Below are 23,473 nucleotides of genomic sequence, written 5' to 3' on the forward strand. Positions count from 1 at the left end.
ATTCTCACATCTTCTCTTTAGAGGATTCCCTATTCCCTTCCCACTGCCACTGTCACCAGGCCCATCCTCAGCAGCATATCCTTTCTCATCAATTGGCTATGTGTGTACACATACAGCAAAGATTAGAGTCAAATAGAATAAACGTTAGAAGACCAAATAACCAGTTTGTCGTGGTTGAATCCAAAATAAGTGTAAACCAGATACCGCCTGAGGGGCTGAGGGATGTTTAGAAGTAAAGTACAGAAACTTCCAAGTGAAGTACAGAAACTTATGTGACTTCTATTTGGCTATGAGAGAGTAAGATTTTACTCCCCTTTCATTTATTTTATTTAGTCCATTATTTGTTTTTATATATTTTGTTTAGGTTATACTTCTAAGGTACATGGCCTTGAAATTATTGGCTGAATACCTCTTAGAAAAGCAAGGTATCTCTATACCTACTCACTGTATCATTTTACCAAACTAATGAAAGAAACTTCCTAAAATTAAAAAGTCATTCTACCCTACTTATCAAATTCCAGAAATCACACAACCTGCCAATATTTTGCTTTGCCACTGAGATTTTGAAACTAATAGATGTTCTGAATTTTCTTATACATCCTTAACTTACAATTGTTGACAAATCCTTTCAATTCTAAACTTACTATTCTCTATTCAGAAATATTCTCCTAGTATTTTCCAAGTTGTGTTTCAATAATAACTTAAGCAGACTCAAATTTTATTAAAATACACCTGACTGTATTTTGACTATAACATTAAGTTTTATTCAATTTAGGCAATTATGTTAATTTCTCAATTTATATAACAACTGAGATATTTATTATATGATTAAAAGCCATCACATATGCCAAAAACTGTTTTAGTTGCTTAGGCTTCCTTGTTTCTCAGATTTTCTGGCAAGAGGCATGTCCACTCACTGCATGGCCTTCTTCAACATAAGAAATCTCAGAGAAACGGAACTAGCACATCCTTCAAATGTACCCCTAGCCTTAGAGCACACATGGAGTAGACACTGAAAAGTGCTCCCCAGCTCTTCACAGCTTCTCTGCAAAGTAAAAACCTCAATCCCACGGCTTCAAAAAAGCAAATTTTTAAAAATCCCAATTACTTTTGCAAATCAGCAAATACTACAAATCTTATCAATCAAACTGAGAATACATGGAAGTGAGGTCTGACCTCAATCATACCTAATTCAGAGGTGGCAATTTCAGGAATAGTGATCCTAACCATGGAACCATTACTCAATTCCTAGGGGAAAGAACAGAAACAAACAGGAGCATGTAAATAGAATTTGTGCATTCTAAGTCTTTGAATGTCTTAAAAATGGCTATGCTTTATAAGACTGCCTGTCAAAGTAAAATTCAATAAAATAAATAAAAAAATAAGTATTTTTCAAATGGAACTGAATACTTCCAAATTTCAGAAACTGTAAATGTGCTTATTTAAAAAACATTTCCAGGGGCACCCAGGTGGTTCAGCCGGTTGAGCATCTGCCTTTGGCTCAGGTCATGATCTCAGGGTCTGACATAGAGCCCTGCGTCAGGCTCCCAGCTCAGTGGGGCATCTGCTTCTCCCTCTCCCTTTGCCTCTCCCCCTGCTCCTGCTCTCTCTCGCTCTTAAATAAATAAACAAATAAAATCTTTAAAAATAAATAAAAACCATTTCTAAAAGTTCTTGTTTTAATGAAATGTTTAATTTTTATACATAAGAGTCACCATCACTAAAAAAGATTAACTTTTAATGAAAAGACAAAAATCCTATCAATATAAAATTCAACTATTTAAACAAGATTTGTTTTCCATAATTTTTAAATAATAAAGCAACTGTAGAAAAGTTAAGCAGAATTACTTTAAAGTAAAATAGTACAAAAAATGACATATTGCAAGAGATTTTAAAAATCATAAAAAATATTTGTTTCATGATTCAGACAAAATCCTGCATTCTGACAAATTTGAAATAACGGTCATATTTCTTAGAGAGCTACCTAATCTTCTAAAAATAAATATACCTACCAGAGTTACTCTGTTACGGACAGGATCTCTTATAGAATGAATGTAAGTTCCAAGCTGCTGGAAAGTACAATCCTCATTATAGAGAGAATCATGAAGTTTTGAAGAATCCCTCAGTTCTGGAACTGGGGAGAATAGAACCACCTATAAAAAGTCATAAATACAACACATATGAAATATTTTTTGAGGAATTAAGGATAAAGAAATCTCTATTTGTACATGGTCTAACAACTGTACGTAATGACTTAAAATCATTCTGCTCTGGGTATGATGAAGTACCTTACAGCAGACCAAGATCCTCACCCAAAGCAACTAGAAAAGGTCAGTAAAACAGTAAAACATCTGATCAATAGCACTGGAGAGCTATGGAGACAACCTAGACCTGAGAGGCCAAGATCTAGGAGAGAAAGAAGGGAGTCACAGGGAGGTGGCCCAAAATTCTTACACCACTTTTCCTGGTCTTGGCATGTGCAATATTTGGTGGGGATATGGTAGGGAGTATGGATACACTGAGTATGCAAGGAAGGCCAATGCTAAGAGGAAGAAGAGATAGCAACACTTCTGGCAATCTTGAAGAGCTAGACACATAAACTATAACTTGAGGCAGCCCAGGCAGAGATGACTTGAGGATCTAAGACCCAAGAGGGAAAGGAGAGCAATGAGAAAGCAAAGAAACAAGACAGGTACATAGTGGTATCTCCCCTATAGCCAAATGTTCGTTCTGAAAATATGAGAACATTTACTTGTTCAATTGCAATTATGCAAACAAAAAACTTAAATGATCTTAGTTACTAATTACATGCAGATGCTCCAGCTTTAGATCCAGTCCTAACCACTGACCCTTTTTATATTCCCATAATTCAAATTATAGGACATCTCTAAGTGAATAGCTTGTGAACACTGACAGCCCATCAAGTATAAGATTATTTATTATATTCAAGCTTCTACTCCTACAGCTGCCACAAAAACTGAGCTCCACTGGTCCTGAATCTAAGTCTAGTTGCACAATCAACCACAGACATGGAAAGCCATCGGCCAATGTGTAATACAATGATCTTGTGACCCCATGGCTACCACAAAGACACGAATCATTCCTGGGTTAATGGAATTCTAAGAAAGTTAGGAACCATTTTACATTATAAAAGACAAAAATTCTTCCAAATCACACAAAACTGACACTTCTCCAGCTCCCTTTTGAAAGTTCTGCAAATGTCCTGCTTTGAGGGAAAGAATTCAATGCTGCACATATTTAAAAAATAAAACCAAGGCCTAGACATTAACCAATACAATTCATTGCTTACACCAACCTTCACTTTCAACTTTCCCTAAACATCTGCACCCAAATGTCTCTCAAATACAGACCCCCTTTCTCCAGGCTTCCTAACTTGGTAAGCATGGGTGTCCACCTAGCTTGCTCAGAGAACTTTGAGCCTTGTTCCCCAACATAGCACAAAACCAGTCGGCTGACGGACTCTGCCATTTACACTTCTCCAGACATCTCATGTCACTGCCCTCCTTTCCAATATGCTGCCGTAACTCGGATTCTCTTCGCACCTCTTGAATTAACACAAAAAACAACACTTGGAATCTCTTTGGTCTAAGTCCCAAGATAAACATCTAAAACACAGAGCCTAACATTCATAACTCCATCCTCAAAAGCCTGTAATGTTCTGGTGATAGCATTCAGAATAAAAACCTTTTCATCCTTTCTGCCTTTAAGAACATGTTAGTAAGAGTGTAAATCCCAGCTCTAACACTTACTAGCTACATGACTTTAGACAAATAACCTCCTTATACCTCTATTACCCATTTGTAAAATGGGGAGCAATACCTTCCCAACAAAGCCATTCTAAGGAATTAAATGAGTTAATACATATAAAACACTTAGAACAGTGCCTAGCACATAGAAAACACTCAAAAACAAGTTATTATTACCCATTCCCTGCCCTGCCCCACCCAACAGGCAACTTGTACTTTTATAAGCATTCATTTATTCCACAGACTTGAGTCTTATATGCTACACGATGGAAATATGAATATGCATAAGAAATGTTCTGCACTTACCTGCCTCCACACCCATTTCCCATGTGATTCCTCTTTGCCCCAAATGCCCCTTTCCATCTACAGATATCCTACTTATCCTCAAGGTCCAAACCAGGTCAGACATCCCCTCAGATATGAGCCTCTGGTTCTGCCACATCAACCCATCAGGATGTATCCTCCTATCAGCGAATCTGCTGTGGTACTCTCTGTTCCTCATTCATAAGTCTTAATAGCCTACCTCAAATTATAATTTCTCATGCAGATAGTACATCTGTTCCACCCAAATCAATTATGAGGTTCCTAGGTTAAAAAGAATGTCTCATTCTCATCTCTGTAGTACCTTACACATCACAAGGGAGGTCAATGTTTACTGAATCATTTGTGCTTGAAAATATGTATATTCTACCAAATATTAGCTAAACTTCCAATTCTGTCATTTTTAAAACAAAAAAGTTAACCATGGGAAGAACTAATATTTGAACCAAACTTCTTTAAAACGCTATTTATTTTTTTAATTTTTATTTAAATATTTTATATTTTTATTTTTTAATTTAAATCCAATTAATTAACATATGGTACAATATTAGTTTCAGAAGTAGAGCTCAGTGATCATCAGTCTTAAATAACACCCAGTGCTCATTACATCATGTGCCCTCCTTAATGCCCGTCACCCAGTTACCCCATCCCCCCACCCCGCTCCCCTCCAGTAAACCTGTTTGTTTCCTATGATTAAGAGTCTCTAATTTTTGACACCTAATTCATTACTCACCTCATCCAAGGATCCAAGTAGTTTACTAAGAGGCTTAGGAGTACCAACACTGTCAAGTGGAGTGCTGGGCCGAGGCATCGTGGCAGACATTGTCAGGGAGGGGGCTGGCAGTCCAGGAATAAAAACCTTTCCCACCTTTAAGCAATAAAAAGATGTGGGGAAAAATACTGGCTTTAATGTGTCATATTCTTAAATAAAATGTTATGGCACATAAGCATAAATTTCTTTCGATATTCCACATTTTACACACACCGAACATGTCTAAAAAATGAAAAGAAATAAAATTTCAGTAATTCCACCATCCAACTACAAGTATCTTGGTATAATTTCTCTTGGTCTGATTCCTTCTCTTCATTACGGAGCACTTATTTTGGGCAGGAAAGTGGGTGAATGCTAATATGGTCAGAACATAACACAAAATCCCATATACTACGCATTTTCCTACTGTATTGGTGGTAGAGACAGCAGGGACACTAAGCTTGCAGAAACTATAAGCAGCAATCTTGTCAATAAAATCTCCGGGCAGAGAGAATAAACATCAATTACTTCCGAGGCGCTAAAAAAATGAAGCTGACTGATGCTCCAGAAATTAAATCCAATGTAATCCAAACTGGACTCTTAAGCTCATAATCTGCCTTCTTCCCTCAAATACTTCCTCAAAACACTTTATACATATTCTTCATTAAAAGAGTGAGTGGATAATCCATGCTTGCCACCCCTTATTTTGGCTATCCATGGGGTTCTCAGGAAAAACACAAGAGAAGTTCAGATCCACATAGGCCAAAAACTCTGATAAGACTCAAAGGAAATATTCAGAACGCAAGTGAAATTCTAACAAAACCCACATTTATGTCCATATACTACCCAAAGCTAATAAAATTACAAAGTTACCCAAATAAAATCCTCAGGATTAGAAAACAAAATGAGGGCGAAAACCAGTATATATAAAGTTTTTAAAAAGCTACAAGGGGGCGCCTAGGTGGCTCAGTCAGTCAAGTGTCTGCCTTTGGCTTAGGTCCTGGGATCGAGCCCTGCGTCAAGCCCCACATCACCACATGGGGCTCCCTGCTCAGTGGGGAGTCCGCTTCTCCCTCTGCCTCTGCTCCTTCCCCTGCTCATGCTCTTTCTCAAATAAATAAAACCTTTTAAAAAATAAAATAAAGGGCGCCTGGGTGGCTCAGTTGGTTAAGCGACTGCCTTCGGCTCAGGTCATGATCCTGGAGTCCCAGGATCGAGTCCCGCATCGGGCTCCCTGCTCAGCAGGGAGTCTGCTTCTCCCTCTGACCCTCCTCCCTCTCATGCTCTCTGTCTCTCATTCTCTCTCTCTCAAATAAATAAATAAAATCTTTAAAAAAAAAATGAAATAAAATAAGCTACGGGAGACCTCCAGTTAATGAAAATATGGAGTAAGCACATTTTGTGCTATTCTTCCCACTATTTACAATGCAATCCGCACAAAATTTATAATGTAGTGGAAGACTCTGAAAGGTGAGGAAAAGAAGACACTGGCTAGAGACATGAGAACCAGGATGCAGTAAGGAAACAGCACCCTATATATGATGAATTCCCTAGGCGTTTTTGTTTCTTTCACACTTTCCATAACCAGTTCTTGAGCTCTCAAGGGGCCTACAACCCAGAAATGGCCACAGGTGCAAACCAAGAGAAACCTTGCTCTTTTTAGACAAAGTGTCAGGAAAAGAGGGACCAAGCAAGACAGAGACATCTTCACCATACCTGCCCCACTCCAGGAAACACTAGGAAAAAAGCCATGGCCCTCAGTTTCCTCCATATCAGGAGCTGTGGCCTGGAGACTATGGGCAGAGTTCTATCATTCCCTCTATGAGGAGTAGGTGGCATCCCTCCCTGAGCACAGGGACTGTGGGCCAGGCCTATTTCGCACTGTGGTAACTAGGTGGTATCTCCTCCCCTCTTCATCAGGCACTGCAGATGCAGAGACTATGAACAGAGCACTGCTGCTTTCATTGCCAAGAGGCAGCCCCTCTGCACCTCCCCATGGTGTGCAAAAGCTATGAAGGGGGAGGAACACTGGCTTTCATCCTTACTCTACAGTAATAAGGCAGCATACCTCTTCCCTTCTGTCCTCCACAGAAATTATGAGTGGAGGGAGTGCTGTGTTCCATCCCCACCCTGCAATAACAAGGCAGTAACCCCTCTCTGTCCCACCTAGGGAGTCAGAGGAAGAATGGAAAGGATGTAAGAAAAGGACTTCTTAAATATGTGTATGAAATCCTGGGCAGGCCTCTGAGTGAACTATGTGTGAAACTGACCAACAATGACACAGTAAAAGATCTGAGAACTAAACAATGATCTCTACCACCATTCAGTTCTCAGGCTGGCGTCTGGGTAGCAAAGAAGTTGGGGGAGACCACAATCTCATTAAGAGAGCAGACAAAAAAAACAGGCCCCAGAAATACCTCTCTCCTTGGCCAAAAAAATCAGGAAAGGAATAGCTTAACAAGATCAAAAACTTTCAGACAATAAGCGATATACTCGAGACAAACACCATGGGAAAAACTGTGTCCCACCTCTCAGTCCTGTCAGCAAAGGCCACATGGGGAGCCTAGTTCTCACCTGGCTTTAACAAGGCACCAATTTGGGGGGATGGGGGGAGAAGAAAAAACGAATAGTACTATGGATTCACAAGAATTTTACATAAAGCAGCATTCGGAACTCTCATACACTGTTGAAGGCAAGAAGTAAGGGGAGATGTTGTAAACTGGTACAACCTACACCTTAGAAGACAATTTGGCACCCCCACTCCCCGGCCATGACCAAGTTGAATATGCATATACTCTGAAGGTTAAGAGACGTGTTTAAGAATTTTTTAAAGCATTACCAGAGGAAACAGTAGAAGCAACATAAACATCCCCAGTGATGATAAAATGGTAAAAGTTTTGGTATAACCATACAACGGACTACTACAGAACAGTGAATGAATAAACAACAGCTACACATGGACATAAATAAATCTAAAAATAGTAAAAATGTTGAGCAAAATAATGAAGTCCAGAGAAGACCATATGGTATGATTTCCTTTATATAAAAATTCAAATTTAAGGAAAATTAAACAATTTACTCCTTAGTGACATGTACATAATTGCAAAAAAGCTTGTAATAAAAACAAGATTTACTGCAAAAAGCCAGGACAGTGTCTATCCAGGGGGAGACAGGGAGATGAGGATACAGTAAGGAAACAGCACCCTACAGACTATAAAGATACTGCCAGTGTTCTAGTTCTTAACCTGGCAGTGGTCATAGGAAAGGTCACTTCATTAGTCTTTGAATTGTGTTTATGTATTTAAATTTCACAATTTAAACTTTTTAAATTTACATAATTCTGTATGTAAATTCCAAAACTGTTAAAAAAAAAAAAACTATATGGTCAACGTATTACACATTTAATGAAACTTTACAAAAACTTTGAGACTTAACAAAGTACCCATACATCAATTTCAAAACTACATTCTTTATAAAACTTTAGGTTAACTTTTTTTTTTTAATAATCTACCTATATTCATTAATGATTCCCCATCTGTGCCAGATAGCACCAATCCATCTCATGGCAGTGAGTCCTAGGCCTCCAAATTGGGACCAAGCTAAACTAGAGACTTCATTTTCAACTCTTAGAAAAATCTTCTGCCAAATCCTACAGCCAGGGGGTCACTAATATTAAATATTAGACTACATATTAAAAAAAAAACAATCAGGGGCATCAGTTAAGTGTCTCCCTTCTGCTCAGATCATGCTCCCAGCGTCCTGAGACCAAGCCCTGAGTTTGGCTCTCTGCTTAGTAGGGAGCCTGCTTCTGCCTCTCCCCCTGCCTGCCACTTCCCCTGCTTGTGTTCACGCTCTGTCAAATAAGTAAGTAAAATCTTTAAAAAAAGAATGTTTAAAAATAATAATAGTATCAAGGAGGTGGTCCTACAAAAGGATGAAATGCTACTTACTACTTACCCGAACCACTCCTGTGTACAGCACCAGGTTTCCACTGCCTTCAAGGACCAGCATGGTATCTATCTTCTGAGAGAAAGACAAAAATTTTATTTGCCAATCTGTGCAAATTATAAAACATAATGATTTTCAACTTCTCAAGAAATGTGCCTGCATTTACCTCCACTGGCGCTGCATCCTTTGCGTGTATGTTGGTGATGGAGCCAAAGATGAGCTGAGTTTTATCATTACTCTCTTGAAATTTTACACAGCTAAATATTAAAATAAAAAGAGAAACAAACTACTGATATGTCCAACAACTTATAGTGATCTCAGAGGTATTATGCTGACGGGGAAAAGCTAATTTTGAAAGATTACATATTGTATGATTCCATTTTATAACATTTTCAAATGACAAAATTATAAAAATGGAGAACAGATTAGTGGTCGCTAGGGGTTAGGGATGGGGGTGGGTGGGTTTAGTGTATGGGACTATAAAGGAGTAGCCATGAGGGACATCTTTGAGGTAATAAGAAGTTCTATATCTTGACTGTGGTGTTTGCACAAATCTACACATGAGAAAACTTCATGGAATCATATAAACACACACAAATGAGGACATGTAAAACTGATGAAATCTGAATAAGGTGTGTGGATTGTACTGGTGTCAATTTTCTTGTTTTGATAATGTACTATAATTATATAAGATGTTACCTCTGGGGGATAAAGAGTGCAGGGTACACAGGACCATCCCCCTACTATTTTGCAACTGCCTGTGTTTTATAATTATTTCAAAATAAAAAGGTAAAGAAGTGGACAAAAGATCTGAATACACATTTTTACCTAAAAAGATAAATGACTGGCCAGTAAGAACATGGGAAGATGCTCAACATCATAAGTCATTACGGAAATGCAAATTAAAAACACTTCACACCCACTAGAATGGCTACAAAGAGACAGACAACACGATAAAGAAACTGGAACCCTCATAGATTGCCAGTGGGAATATAAAAGGATGTAGCCTATTTGGAAAACAGTTTGGCAACTTCTTAAAAAGTTAAACATGAATATACTGTTCAACCCAACAATTAACCTTTACACTCTTAGATATCTCCTCAAGAAAAAAGAAATCAGGGGCGCCTGGATGGCTCAGTCGTTAAGTGTCTGCCTTCGGCTCAGGTCATGATCCCAGGGTCCTGCGATTGAGCCCCGCATCGGGCTCCCTGCCCTGCAGGAAGCCTGCTTCTCCCTCTCCCACTCGCCCTGCTTGTGTTCCCTCTCTCACTGTCTCTCTGTCAAATAAATTTTAAAAATCTTAAAAAAAAAAGAAATCATATATGTCCACACAAAGACTTCTGCTCCAATGTTCATAGGGCCATAACTCACTATGGTCAAAAAGTGGAAACCAAATGTCCATCAACAGATGAATGGATAAACATAATGTGGTGTATCTACATAATGGGCTACTACACTGCAAGAGGAATAAAGCACTCATACATGTTACAACATGGTGGATCCTAAAAAACATTATGCTAAGTGAAAGAAGCTAGCCACACAAAACCTACATTTTGTATGATTCTATAACATCTCTGGAAAAGGCAAATCTCCTAGGCAGAAAGCCTATATACAGAGTGGTTACCTGAGGTTGGGAATCAGAAGAGAGACTGACTGCTAATCAAACACAGGGATCTTTTCAGGGGGACAGAAATGTTATAAAACCAGATTGTAGTGATGGTGGCATTAACTCTGTAATTTTACTAAAAATAATTATACACTTAAAACATGTCAATTTTTTGGCATGTAAATTATTTCAATAAAGCTACTTAAGTCAAAAAAAGAAAAAAAGAAAAAGCAGCCCTACGTTTGTTGACACAGAATCAAAGGGAAGTATGCACACTTACCGCAACTGGAGCTCAGACTCCACCAAAAAGCACAAGAACTTCTGCCCACATAGGTCAGATGTAATAAACACTTTTGAGGTCTGTGAATTTTTCTCTCTGTAGCAGATACATTAATAAAAAAACTGTCAGCATTAGTTCCAAAATCTGCCACGATAACTCTTAATGAAACTACCCTGCAAGAAATCTTAAAACTACTTGGGCCAAGCATTAACACTGAAGACCTCACAACACTTCTAAGATTGGAACTTCAGGATCTCTGAGATTCCTTTCAGTTCTTTGATTCTGAGTCCATTCCACAGCTTTTTAGGGGATAAATTATAAGAAATTTAATCATTATCAATGACCTTTTTAATTCCATATTAGTAAAGTTACGTACTGCTAAAGCTGCACACTTGAATTCCTACTCCTTAAAGGATGTAAGGGGTCAGACCTCTTATAACATGACCTCTCCTATCCATCCTCTCTCTCGCAGATTAGGCTCTACGTCATCCCTCTTTCTGAAACCATCTCTAATTTCCAAAGATCTCTTTCTGGAGTGGTACAGAAGACCATAATTCTGTAATATAAGAATCTGTAATATAGTCAATTTACCAAGAGATATTTAAAGACAAATGATTTTTAAATGTAGGAAATTCTTATTTTATTTATGAGGAACAAAAACAGAGAAGCTACTTCAACACCGTATTCACAGCTTTACTTTCCTCCAACTATACCTATCCCCTAGCCCCTAAGAACATGTATTTATTTGCCTTCTGCATCAGAGAAAATACAGCTATAAGGCTTGAGCCCAACCTCCTGCCCTATGTATCTAATAACCATCACCGTCTTTTGTCTTTCTCCTGAAGGCTAATCTCTCCACTTGTGCTCCTTTCTCGTTCCTCGTTCTATCCGTCATTTCCTCTCTCCTGTATTTTTGATGCTTTCCCTACACTGAGTATGGCCCTTGCAGCCTACTCTCTCATATTAAGATAAAAATCTTCAAATATGAAGATGGACTGAATAATAAATGATATAAAGGACTTACTGTTAATTGGCTGGGTGTAAAAATGGCCTTGTGGTTAGGTAAGATCTCCTTACATTTTAGAGATACGCGCTGAGGTATTTAGTCACGAAGACTAATTTTCTCTAATGTAATTCAGCAGTAACAAAACTCTCCCTTGACCCTGAGACTCCCTCTAATTTTGCATCCTCATCCCCATTCAAAGGCAATCCATAAAATAATCCACATGTCAATGTTCGCTTCCTCAGTCCCCATTCACGTCTTCCACTCCATTCCACTCCACAGCCCCTCTCCAAGTGCTCTGGCCAAGGTCACCAGTGAACTCACTGCCATCCGGGTACCTCCTTTCTGAGCTCATTGATTAGTGCCACACCTCACCGGCACCTAGCAACACTGGCAGCTTTCTTTTTGAAATGCTCTCTTTTCCAATGTCCCATGACACTTCTGCTGCTTCTCACACCTGAGCTCTCCTGCTCTGTCTCCCTATAGCAGCTTTGTCTCTTTTCTCTTTTTATCCCCAAAAGCTTAAGTTTCTAAGACTTCAGTCCCTAGCTCTCTTCAACTCTACACTGCCAGATCAATTATTTGGAGGTCTCAGACCCCCTATGAGAATCTAATGAATGTAAAACCCTCTCCTTAGGAAAAGTCCTTATAAACTAACATGCACATGATTACTGCATGATGCTATGTTACTAGAACCTCTGCAACTGCAAGCTCATCCACAGGCCCTCCAGGAGCCCAACGTCTACACACTCCTTAACTTCCAATCCACCTCCCTTGCCTCAATCACCACTTACAAGCCAACAACTCCCACATTTATTGCTCTGCTCTTTCCCCTAAGTTTATGACCCACATATAAAGCACCTTAACAGCCCTCATCAAATAGCACAGCCCTAAAGGGCAATCTCCCTCTCAAGCCTCCCCTTTCTTAACCCTTGCCCTTCCTTCCAACATAAGCAAAGTGAGAGTATTTGTACATATCACACACTCACACTTCCGAACTTCTGTTCTGATCATCCTGCCTACTGTGCCCTTCTTCCCTTTCCTACCCAGCAAATACCTATTCATCTTTCCAAAGCCCTACCAGCAGAGTAGGCAGTGCCTCTGTGTCACCATCTTCAGCTGTCTCTTTTTGAGGATAGGGACAGTGACCAATCTGCCTGTAACCCACAGCCACTAGCACATGCACTGGAACTGGCTGAATGATCAAAGAGAACATAAAAGGAGAAAGGCCACACAGAACAGAGGTCTGAGTTGCATTTCCCAAAAACAACAGCTGACACTCAACTAACGTAAAGATAAAATTTTAAAAAAATGCTATAAAACCCCAAGTTTCTTGATCTAGTTGTTTCTCCTTAAAACATCAAACACCTCAAATTTGAGCGATTCTTACTACTAAAGAAGAAAGAGGAAATGATAAAAGAATACTTTTATAATCACTTTAATATCATTAATATCCTCTATTGAAACTCAGGTATCCTTAATATTTATCTCTGTAGTTTTATAAACTGATTATATTAAAAGATTAAAAGGAAACTCTAAGCAAAACACCAAGTATTTTCTAAAACTTTTACCAACATTTTTCTTTGAATATAAAAATATATATCCCAAACCTTATATTAGTAATCGTTTCTGTCCATAAATGGTCAATACAAAGTTCAGGAACAATTGGCTCTGTTTCTGGTGCAAGGAAGGAGCCATTAGAATTACTATTTGGAGAATGAGAAACACTGTGTCTCTTTGGAGACTGATTATGGCTTGAAAGGTTAAACCTCTGCACCCCTGAGAAAGAGTGCACTCCTAAGGCGGGAGAATGAGCACGACTGCAAAATAAACAGAGAGAGGGCATCACAATTAACAAGGCAGGCTGACGGAACATGTTTTCCAATCATACTTTCTAAAACTCTATGTACCAAGTGCATTCATGGTATAATCCCAATCAGAAATACATTTTTTTAAAAGGGAATAACTACTTAAATTGTTCACATTAATGTGTTTTATTACATTCTAAAGATTTACAATTCTTGTTAGAATTCATCCTTTAATTTTAAAACTGAAAATTAGTTCATTTTCTGCCTCAGAACATGAATTGTTTTTATTATTCAAAAAAGTCCAAACTACATTCCTATATATTCAGATATATACATACCAACAAAACTATGTTCCCATATTACCAGACAGATACTAATAAAAATGAAAAAGCTAATGCAAAGACCAAAAAAAAGAAAGGAAGAAAAGAAAAACCAAAATATTTTTGAAATTAATATTCATCAAATTGCTGCCACTTAGTGATGGAAATGAGGCAACCAATCTTATGACAAGCAGAGGCAGCTTCTAAATAGGACTCATTTAAAAAAACTTTACTTAGTAATACAACTGGGATAATCGCTGTTTTCCCTAAAAAAATACCCAAGAGCTGTCAACAGAGATTTTAAATCCTTCAAAACATAGAGCGAAAGTTTGAAAAGAAGGTATCTCTTTCTTGGGATATCTTGTTTAAAATAAGGAAACACTTCCACACTTAATTCCCACCTTAGAGCTGCCATGTTGGAAATAGAAGGTGAACGAGAGTGTAGACTGGGTGAGGAGGTCGAGCGACTCTGACTGTGAATGGAGGAGTAATTCTGGAAAGGTGAAGCCACGGGGGAATCTCCTTTGGAGAGGCTTCTGAGGTGTGCTGTGAGGGAGCTACTACTGGCCACATTCTGTGGGGTTCCCCCCTGTTCAGAGAACTTTAAGACAACATTCTCTTCCTTAAGTCAAAATGATGAGAAGGGGGGAAAAAAAGGCAATAATTAGATTAAAAGGGTAATTTCCTGGTGAGAATTCAGGGTAGAAGCCAGTTATTAAAGACACAATATTTCTTTTTTCCTAAGAAGCTCAATGCATTTCACAAATGATTCTTCCAAATACATGTGAAAGCTTTCAGTGTTAACTATCCTTTCATACTAAGAAGTGACTTGCCTTTATCCTTACCTCTGTTTTGACTCTCCGGAGAGCCCACACAGAATGCAAACATTGAACAGTGTCATAGGTCATTATAATGGAGGGGTCAGTGTTGAGAAAAACAATTTTCATTGCATGATCTACAACATATTGCACCCTTGATGAACCAAAAAGACCTTAAAGATAAAATAGTAACGATCAGGTATTGAACAATGAACTTCACAAGACAGTTCTTTAATGAAATGACTTTCTATAATTCCTAAAGAGAAACACAGCCAATTAAGACACAAAATCCACTAATATATAATTACCCTGAATTTTTAAGTTTACTTTGGGCATCAACTTCCTCAAAATACATAAAGATAAGAATACATTACCAGTTTCCATTTCACATACATGCAATTACATGTTGAAGATGTGTGCTGACTCACTGTCCCATCGGCCACAGGGAGGTCTGTGACTACTCAACAACTGACTGATCTATAAACTGCAATCGACTATTCTGCCAAGTTTGACCTCTTGACTGTTTTTCTTCTGTATGAAATCTGTCCTCTATAATAACTATTCAAACAGAGTTGAACAGTACACTATTTACTGAGTATACATGCAAAATAAGTTCTTCCTAGTCAGTTTAGCTTTTACTCCTATAGCACCATGAACTGATTTCTTTTTTTTTTTTTTAAGATTATTTATTTATTTATTTGAGAGAGAGAGAATGAGAGACAGAGAGCATGAGCAGGAAGAGGGTCAGAGGGAGAAGCAGACCCCCCGCTGAGCAGGGAGCCCGATGTGGGACTCGATCCCAGGACTCCAGGATCATGACCTGAGCTGAAGGCAGTCGCTTAACCAACTGAGCCACCCAGGCGCCCTGATTTCTATAACCTTATCTGACAGCTTCCTAAATGCTTCCCTCTCAGTTAAAATATTTTAATTTTAAATAATTATCTTACAAAAATAAAAGGTATTTTTTAAAGAAATGAATAAAAATCACTCATAATTCCACCATCTCAAAATATCCACAATTAATGTATTAGGGAATATTCCTTCTAGTGTTTTTTTCCTACACGTATACATACACTTTTTATGCCTTTACAAAATTAGAATCACTGTATTCAGTTTTATATTCTACTTAACATTATGAATAAGCAATTCCTAAGGTCATTAAATAGTATTCAAAAACGTCATCAATAATGCTTCACACCATTCAGTCATAAGCTCTAACATGTTTATTTAGGTTGTCTGTAATTGTTACCAATATAATACAGAATTATCAACAAACTTTCCTGTTAAAGACCAGAGAATAAATAGCTTAGGCTTTGTGGACCACATAATGACTGTCATATAATGTTTTTTTCTACAACCCTTTAAAAAGATAAAAACCATTCTTAGCTCATAAGCCATACAAAAACAAGCTGTTGGCTGGATTTAGCCCATGGGCTGTAGTTTGCCAAGCCCCGATACAGAAGATTAAAACCTCAGTGGAATTTCAGAATGTGTGCATGGGATAAAGTCCTACAAGTAAAATTGGTCAAAAAATATAAACATTTTTTTTTTCAGTTTTCAAGTCTTCATTATTTATAATCAACTATCATGTTTGGCCACATTTAAATTTTTAAGATCAGTATCTAGAAATACCTGTAGGAAATATTAAAGTTCTGCATCTCAGCAAATTATTTTATTATAAACAAGAAAATGAATTATTAAAATTTACACAGTACAGGCCAAAGAACCTACACTTTTCTTCAACAACAACAAAAAACAATTTTAGTTCATTTACTTATTACTGAGGAGTAGTCATCTGTAGAGTCATCTACAGATAGGTTAGTGAATATATCAATGTTCCTGATTGATTATAGGCCCTATTTTTAATAAAAGAATAACTATGAAAACAGTTAATACCATGGTATTCAAGAAGTCTTGCTTTAATATAAATTTTCATAATAAAAATAATAAAAATGTTTAAACTACATTATTTCTATAAAACAAGCCCAATTTTCACAAAGCTCCTTCATTTCCTCCTATCCCCCAAACTTAAAAAAAGAGCTTATATGAAAGAATTTATGAAAATACACTTACTTCCAGATTTACAAACAAGTGGGGTTATTTCATCCAGTGGATGCAGCATGCTGAACATAGTGGGTAAAGGTTCTCTAGTAATAAACAAATAATCAGCCAATCACCAACACAAAATGATTCCATTTGTGTGTAAATTTTGCACTTTCTTTGCAAAGAAATATCTTCTTCAGATTATACAAGCAACTACAAATCTACCATCTCATAAAGCAAGCCTCTAAACTTTTTACATACTATTTTTCACAGTATCTTCTATTTCATTCCTGGAAATATCTCTTCTTGTGCATGGTAATTCTATGCATGCACACACACACAGGAAAATCAATACAGCCCAGGGAATCTCTACAAATAGCAATCATCACATTACAGAGCCAATGGAGTAATAAGCATAAGGCAGTTTTTGGTTTTTTTTAAACCTCTCTTAGTGGCAGTGTGTCTTTAGCAGCTAAGAAAGAAATTTAGTGTCCTACATCCATTTACAAAAAAGTGTCAAAAAAAAGGGAAGAAAAATTTCAAGTAAATAAAAAGGCTGCATTTTTTTAAGGAGTGATTAAAAAAGGAGAAAAAAACAGGCCTTCTATCTAAACACAGAAAGATTAAATCTATAAGCAATTTTTTAAAAACAGTGTCTACTACTTGCACCAGACTATGACAGGTACTATATGTTCCTGCCCTTCGATGAGCTCACAATTTATTAGGGACACAAGGTAAACACGCTACCAATAAGCACCTACCATTTATTGTGCATCTAACATGTACTAAGTTCTATGTCAAAGATTGCATACATCAGCTTATTTAATCTTTGCATAAATCCTAAAAGATAAATGATAGTACTTCTGTAACAGATAAGGAAACTAAAGCCAAGAAAGCTCTAATGACTTGCCCAAAGTAACACAATGAAACAATGACAGCTCTAAGAACAGTCTTTATATCCGTAAGTATGTGTTCATTTAATTTTACTATGGAGGAGAGGAGGGAAGCAGTAGATAATTGTCAAGTCAGAAGTAGACCTCATAAGTGTACAATACTGAGATGAGAGAAAATGGCATTTATCTGTGCTGTTAGCATGGAAATGATCATCATCCCAAACTTTTAGGTAAACATCTTTACCTCAAAACCAAGACCAAAAAAGCCCAAATAATAATAAACTGAACCTAGTAAAATGAATACCTGGGTGGACCTGGAGGTACCTCATGTGTAGAACTGCTTCGTTCAAACAACAATCCATATTTGGTGGGCCAAACATTAGCAACCTATCAGGTAAAAGGACAGGAAAAAACAGAAGTAAAAGAAACTACTCTTTACAGCATGTGCTTAGGAAACCATAAAACATTAGATTTTCTTCCGACTTAAAGCTTTACAAAACAATGTGATCATTAGCAATATTTTTTTAAAGTCCAAAACAAAATCAAATCTAAGAAAGAGTTCAATTAGAAATTCCTGCCACTGGCTAATAACAGTACCAAAATGACAATGTGATGAAATTTTAACAATAGCACTAGGTATAAAAAAGATGATGAGAAACAGGAAAAAGACTAATCTTTTTCATGTGCTTTAATATTCTAAAATGATTTCTTTTTATAACTGAAAAAATCTCTCAGGAAAAAACTCCATAGTTCACTTCATTAAATAATTTATTTTTTATGCAAAGGATGGAAAAATGGTAAGGATTAAAACTTAGAATTTGAATAAATTTTGTTTTATTTTAATGTATATTTTATTCAAATTTTATTTTAAATTTATTTTTATTCAAATATAAAGTTATTTGAATAAAAATGACATTCTTGATTACTACAAAGCATAACAGCAATACTTCTGCAACCAATTAATTCAAGAATATTCTACAACAAAACACAAAAACAGTGAAATACTCAATTTACCTGAAAAGGTAAAGAAGCTATGTAATCCTTTCCTTCTATGCTATGCATGTTAATACATGAGCTTTGCAGTATACATATGCATTTTTCTACTTCTTCACTGCCTGAAAAGAAAGGGTACAACAAGACTTATGCATTTTTTCCAAAAAAAAAAAAAAAAAAAAATCTCAACAATCACAAACTGCAATTCCCAACAGCACAAATTCTTTAATGTACCATAAAAAAAATGCTTAGGCTAAATCACTATTACTAATGGCTACTTATTTTGAACAACAAAAAAAACAAGGAGATAAACATTTGGAGTAAGATGAAATAAAATTTCAAAAAGAAACTTACTGTAGGCCTTCTCAGACTTATCCTGTGATATGATGAAGTCACACCACAGTGCCTAAAATCAAAACAAAACGCTTACCTGAGAAAATTGTATCTAAATAATAACCTATTCACTGATGGCATCTGACTAGTAACAATGACACCTACATAATACCTGTCCCTCCTTATGAGCTCAATACACATACCATGGGAACAAAAATGAATAAAACAAAAGCAGATTAATGGTAAATATTATAAGGAAAGACAAACTATGTTTGCAAATAAGTTTTATTTTAAAGATTTTATTTATTTATTTGATAGAGAGGGAGAGACGGAACACAAGCAGGGGAGCAGCAAAGGGGGAGGGAGAAGCAGGCTTCCCGCCAAGCAGGGAGCCCGATGTGGGGATGTGGGGCTGATGTGGGGATCTGGGGCTCGATCCCAGGACTCTGGGATCATGACCTGAGCCAAAGGCAGATGCTTACTGACTGAGCCACCCAGGCGCCCCATGCAAGTAAGTTTTAGAAAGCCAAAGAGTTAGAAGAGTTCAAAATCGCCAAGCAATTCATAATCTCCAGACTTACCCAATAATCTTATCATTCTCAGACTCTCCTAGACTCATTTTAGAAAAAATCTTTAGAAAAATTAACATCACCTTATATCCAGTCCATTTGCAAGTTTTGCAAATTTTCCCAAAAAATGTCTTTTTTAGCTGATATTCTAGAACCAGGATTCAAAGTTCATTTAACAAGTTTCAAAAACTATTGCATTTGATGTCCCTTTACTATTTTTTAATCTAGAGCAGTCCCCACCTTCTCTTTCTCCCTTTTTTTTTCTCCCTGACTTTTTAAAGAGACCAGAATGTAGACTGTCCCAACTGTTTTCTCAGTGTTTTTTCTTTAAACTTTTTATTATGGGAAGTTTCAAATATGTATTAAGTAAACAGAATAGGAATGAATTCCCATCCGCCAGCTTCAATAATTACCAAGCTTTGGCCATTCTTGTTTCATTTATATCTCCAACCCACTCCTCATTTCCTGATATTTTAAAAATTGATCCTCTTGTCCCCATATTTCCTAAAATTAAAAGTTAGATCTAAATATTCAAGTTAAGTATTTCTGGGAAGAAAACTTAGTAGATGACATCATGTATTTCATGCTGCATTACAGCCAGAGGTGCGTATTACTCCTTTGCCCCACTACCAGTGACAATAAACTCAAATCAATTTGGTTGAGGTGGAGAGCAACAGATATCTCCAAAGTAGCGATATATTTGTTCCTTCATGTTAACAAGTAAGCCACAGGGTGACACCCTGGGGCCATGGTCGCATCCTTTTACCCAACAGTGTTAGTGTCCATTTACAATCATTGTCTCAATGAGTTTACACTGGAAATTTAAGAATGGTGGTTTTCTAATCCTACCATTCCCTTCTTATTTATTCATTAGCATTTTTACAAATAAGGGTTTTCCTTCATTAACTGGAGATGGACTGCATGTCTTCCAAAAAGGCAGGGTAAATGCTTAATTCTTTCCCTTTAATTACCAATTTCAGAACAGAGTTAGGTTTAATAGCCAACTACAATGATAGTAAAGTAGATGTTTTTCCTTTCCAAGTATTACTCTGAGCCCAATTTTTTTTATTCAATACTCTGCAATTAAAATCATCATGTGTTAAAATATTTTAATTTGTAATGTCTTACAAATTTTTATTGACAATAAATCAAATTAGTCAAGGACAATGTTTAAAGATCATCATTTAACTGACAAAAGGACAGTATAAAAAAAGTGAGGATATAGAAAACAAATGACATTTTTATTTTCCTACCATTATCTTCACTACATTTTAAAATATACGTCCAGCTGCTGTGATCGTTCAGCTATGTTTTTATCATTTCTGTTAAATTCTAAGACAAAAGCTTTTTTTAAAAAAGTGTTAGTCAACTAAATGCTAAAATTCAAATCAACTCACCTGTTGAACAGGACTGTCAACTGTAAACGCTTTATAAACAGCCAATGCCTGGCTTTTACTTCCTTTGCTCCAGATCACCATATTTCCAGCCACATAGAGTTCCTCATCATAATCCACTTCTTCTCCAATTTCACTGACGCCTTTCCTTAACTGCCAGCTTTCCTTAAAAATTAATAAATGTAAGACAGGGTTAAAGCACTCCCTTTTTCAATAGTATGGAGCAATATTAATTAAATCAAATGGTCATCCAGATACAAGTCTCCTACTCTTGCTCTGCCTATGGAGTACGACTCACTCCAAACCCAACTCTAAGAATCTCTGGTGCCACTGATTAACAGACTGGGTGTGTATTATAAATCTTACAGGATTTCATGTACAAGAATTTACTCAAAAATTCTCTATATATCAACTGCCTTATATAATGCATTATTCTGCCAAAAATATAAACAAAAATTGTACCTATCTATAGAACAAAACCAACATACTTGGGACACTAAAAAGGTATATTAAGCATATGTGGGGGTGATGGAAAGGGAGTAGTGAGGTACACATGGGAATCACTGGCGGAGTTTATGCATAATGCAGATTTCCCTGTTTCACAACTGCATATACAGTCACCTTCCTTCCTTTGTCCTACGCATCAAAATGAATGGGAACAAGAAAGGTTTAGATTTCTTAGGTTGTTTTTAAGATTTTATTTATTTATTTGAGAGAGAGAGAATGAGAGAGAGAGCACGAGAAGGGGGAGGGTCTGAGGGAGAAGCAGATTCCCTGCTGAACAAGGACCCCGATTTGGGACTCGATCCTGGGACTCAATCCTGGGACTGCAGGATCATGACCTGAGCCGAAGGCAGTCACTTAACCAACTGAGCCATGCAGGGGCCAGAAAGGTTATAGATTTCTAACTACATAAACCTCCCCTCTCTGAGATTTTGGTATCACAAAGGGATAGGAAAAGGGAATAAGGCAGGAAAGACTGATTTTCTGATACATACTTGCATCTCATTCCCCTATTTAAGAATTACTACTCTATCTACTTGTGTAGCATTTCTTTTCTCCTCTAGAAACATGCAGGTCTTTTGCAGAAGGGACCATTTCTAACTCTACCATCTACTCATCAAATAACATGAAATCTGGTCTCTACATACTAAGTGAAGAGGTTTATAATAGACCATAATCATACTACTGAACTTCACAATCATTATGACACCATGAGTTACACATGTCTAAATAAACAGTTATGACAGTATAATACAATAATGTCATTATTTTAGCCTTGATTGGAATTACCAAATCTGAATCTCTACAGGTTGCATCATATTCCTTTCTGTTGCATCTGAGTAGTCTTAAATTATAAATAGATCACATCACTCTATGTTTCAAAAATGTAATGGAAAACTTAATGGAACCTTCTGTTTCTCGTGGATTGTAACCTCCTGAAGGGATCCCACCAAGCCAGCAGCACCATCAGAAGACCATAACTCAGAGGCTGGCTGCAGCTGGCGAAGTTGAAGGTTCAAAGCATTAGGGTGGTGCTTGCAGTGGTCTCGACCAAAAGGAACAAATTCCTGCAAATCCCCGGCTGCAATCATCGTTGCCCTTTCTTCATAGAAGTTCGACATGGGTTCCAAATATCAACATTATTTCTGCATGAATTCAAACACATTCTGGTCAGCTTCTAAAGTCAAAACCAGAATAAAAACGTCATAAAAGTTTACAGAAGAGTCATTAATCCTTAGATGAGTGTCAAATAAATCCTATCATATTGTAGGTATACAAGTAATCATAATATCAAAGGGCATTCCAGTTCCATGAAAAGCATACCCTAAAGGATCACTGGCATACTGGAATGAAACAAAAAAAAATATTACTAACTCATCAGTAGTTGAAGTACTGCTTTTAGTTGACCAGTCCACAAAAGACCTAATAAACTACCAAGTGTCATCAGCAGTTTTGACACCCCAATTCATTTAAACATATAACTACAACCAATTCCAATTTTGTCAAACCAGAACCAAGGCATGAATAACCCTGGCCATGGAATAGTCATGCTTGTAGCAAATTTAAGAGTGCTAGCTTTTAATTAACACAATCTATTACAGTACAGTTCATTAGATGTAGATGAGCTGTGGGTGGAAAAATACCTCTCTACCTCCAAAACATTTCTATATACAGTAATTGACAGCTAATAAAATTCTGATACTCTGCAATGTGGTAAAGTGGATGCCGGTTCTGTCTCTGAGACAACATCTACATTAGAAATAGGTTTTGTGGCATCACATTTAAACTGCAATCCTCGAACACAGAAATCAAAACAAACATTTGATGTCAGCACTACAGACAACCTTTAGTACCCGAAAAGCACTCACAATTAAGAGTTTAATTAAATTTGATTTAGATTTCTCATTTGACATTTTTTTGGCACCAGTAATTTTCCTTGCTGCACTATCTCAAAGCCTCTGTAGTTCCTATGCAACAACCAGAGTGGCAAAGCTATTTTGCTGTGAATTAACATTATTCCTGAGACAACTGTATGTCACAATGGTGGCACTTATTTCCTCCTGCTAAAATTCAGAATTGAGAACAGTTGAACTTAGGACATAACTAATAACGTGCCTTATAA

At 36.9% G+C, this 23,473-nt stretch overlaps 1 protein-coding gene across 7 annotated transcripts in view; it reads right to left on the reverse strand.

Moving 5' to 3' along the window:
• Nucleotides 1–23,473, reverse strand: part of ANAPC1 (anaphase promoting complex subunit 1) — a 102,464-nt gene that overhangs the window by 77,993 nt on the left and 998 nt on the right. For 3 of the 7 annotated variants that reach the window (XM_035001045.1, XM_035001047.1, XM_035001046.1), the window contains 15 exons: nucleotides 22,260–22,496; nucleotides 20,851–21,012; nucleotides 18,906–18,957; nucleotides 18,573–18,673; nucleotides 17,863–17,945; nucleotides 16,696–16,769; nucleotides 14,650–14,795; nucleotides 14,206–14,426; nucleotides 13,287–13,496; nucleotides 10,674–10,769; nucleotides 8,954–9,044; nucleotides 8,797–8,862; nucleotides 4,822–4,956; nucleotides 2,013–2,153; nucleotides 1,188–1,248 (listed from right to left, as the gene is read on the reverse strand). In XM_035001045.1, coding sequence (XP_034856936.1) covers nucleotides 1,188–1,248; nucleotides 2,013–2,153; nucleotides 4,822–4,956; nucleotides 8,797–8,862; nucleotides 8,954–9,044; nucleotides 10,674–10,769; nucleotides 13,287–13,496; nucleotides 14,206–14,426; nucleotides 14,650–14,795; nucleotides 16,696–16,769; nucleotides 17,863–17,945; nucleotides 18,573–18,673; nucleotides 18,906–18,957; nucleotides 20,851–21,012; nucleotides 22,260–22,472 — 1,852 coding nt within the window. In that variant the 5' untranslated portion in view covers nucleotides 22,473–22,496. Of the gene's footprint in view, nucleotides 1–1,187; nucleotides 1,249–2,012; nucleotides 2,154–4,821; nucleotides 4,957–8,796; nucleotides 8,863–8,953; nucleotides 9,045–10,673; nucleotides 10,770–13,286; nucleotides 13,497–14,205; nucleotides 14,427–14,649; nucleotides 14,796–16,695; nucleotides 16,770–17,862; nucleotides 17,946–18,572; nucleotides 18,674–18,905; nucleotides 18,958–20,850; nucleotides 21,013–22,259; nucleotides 23,470–23,473 lie in introns of those variants that run through there. The other 4 variants (XM_035001049.1, XM_035001044.1, XM_035001048.1 and 1 more) reach the window with 3 other exon arrangements.

This window comes from Mirounga leonina, unplaced genomic scaffold (genome assembly GCF_011800145.1).
Source record: "Mirounga leonina isolate KUSES-001 unplaced genomic scaffold, KU_Mleo_1.0 Mir_125, whole genome shotgun sequence".
Classification (NCBI taxonomy): domain Eukaryota; kingdom Metazoa; phylum Chordata; class Mammalia; order Carnivora; family Phocidae; genus Mirounga; species Mirounga leonina.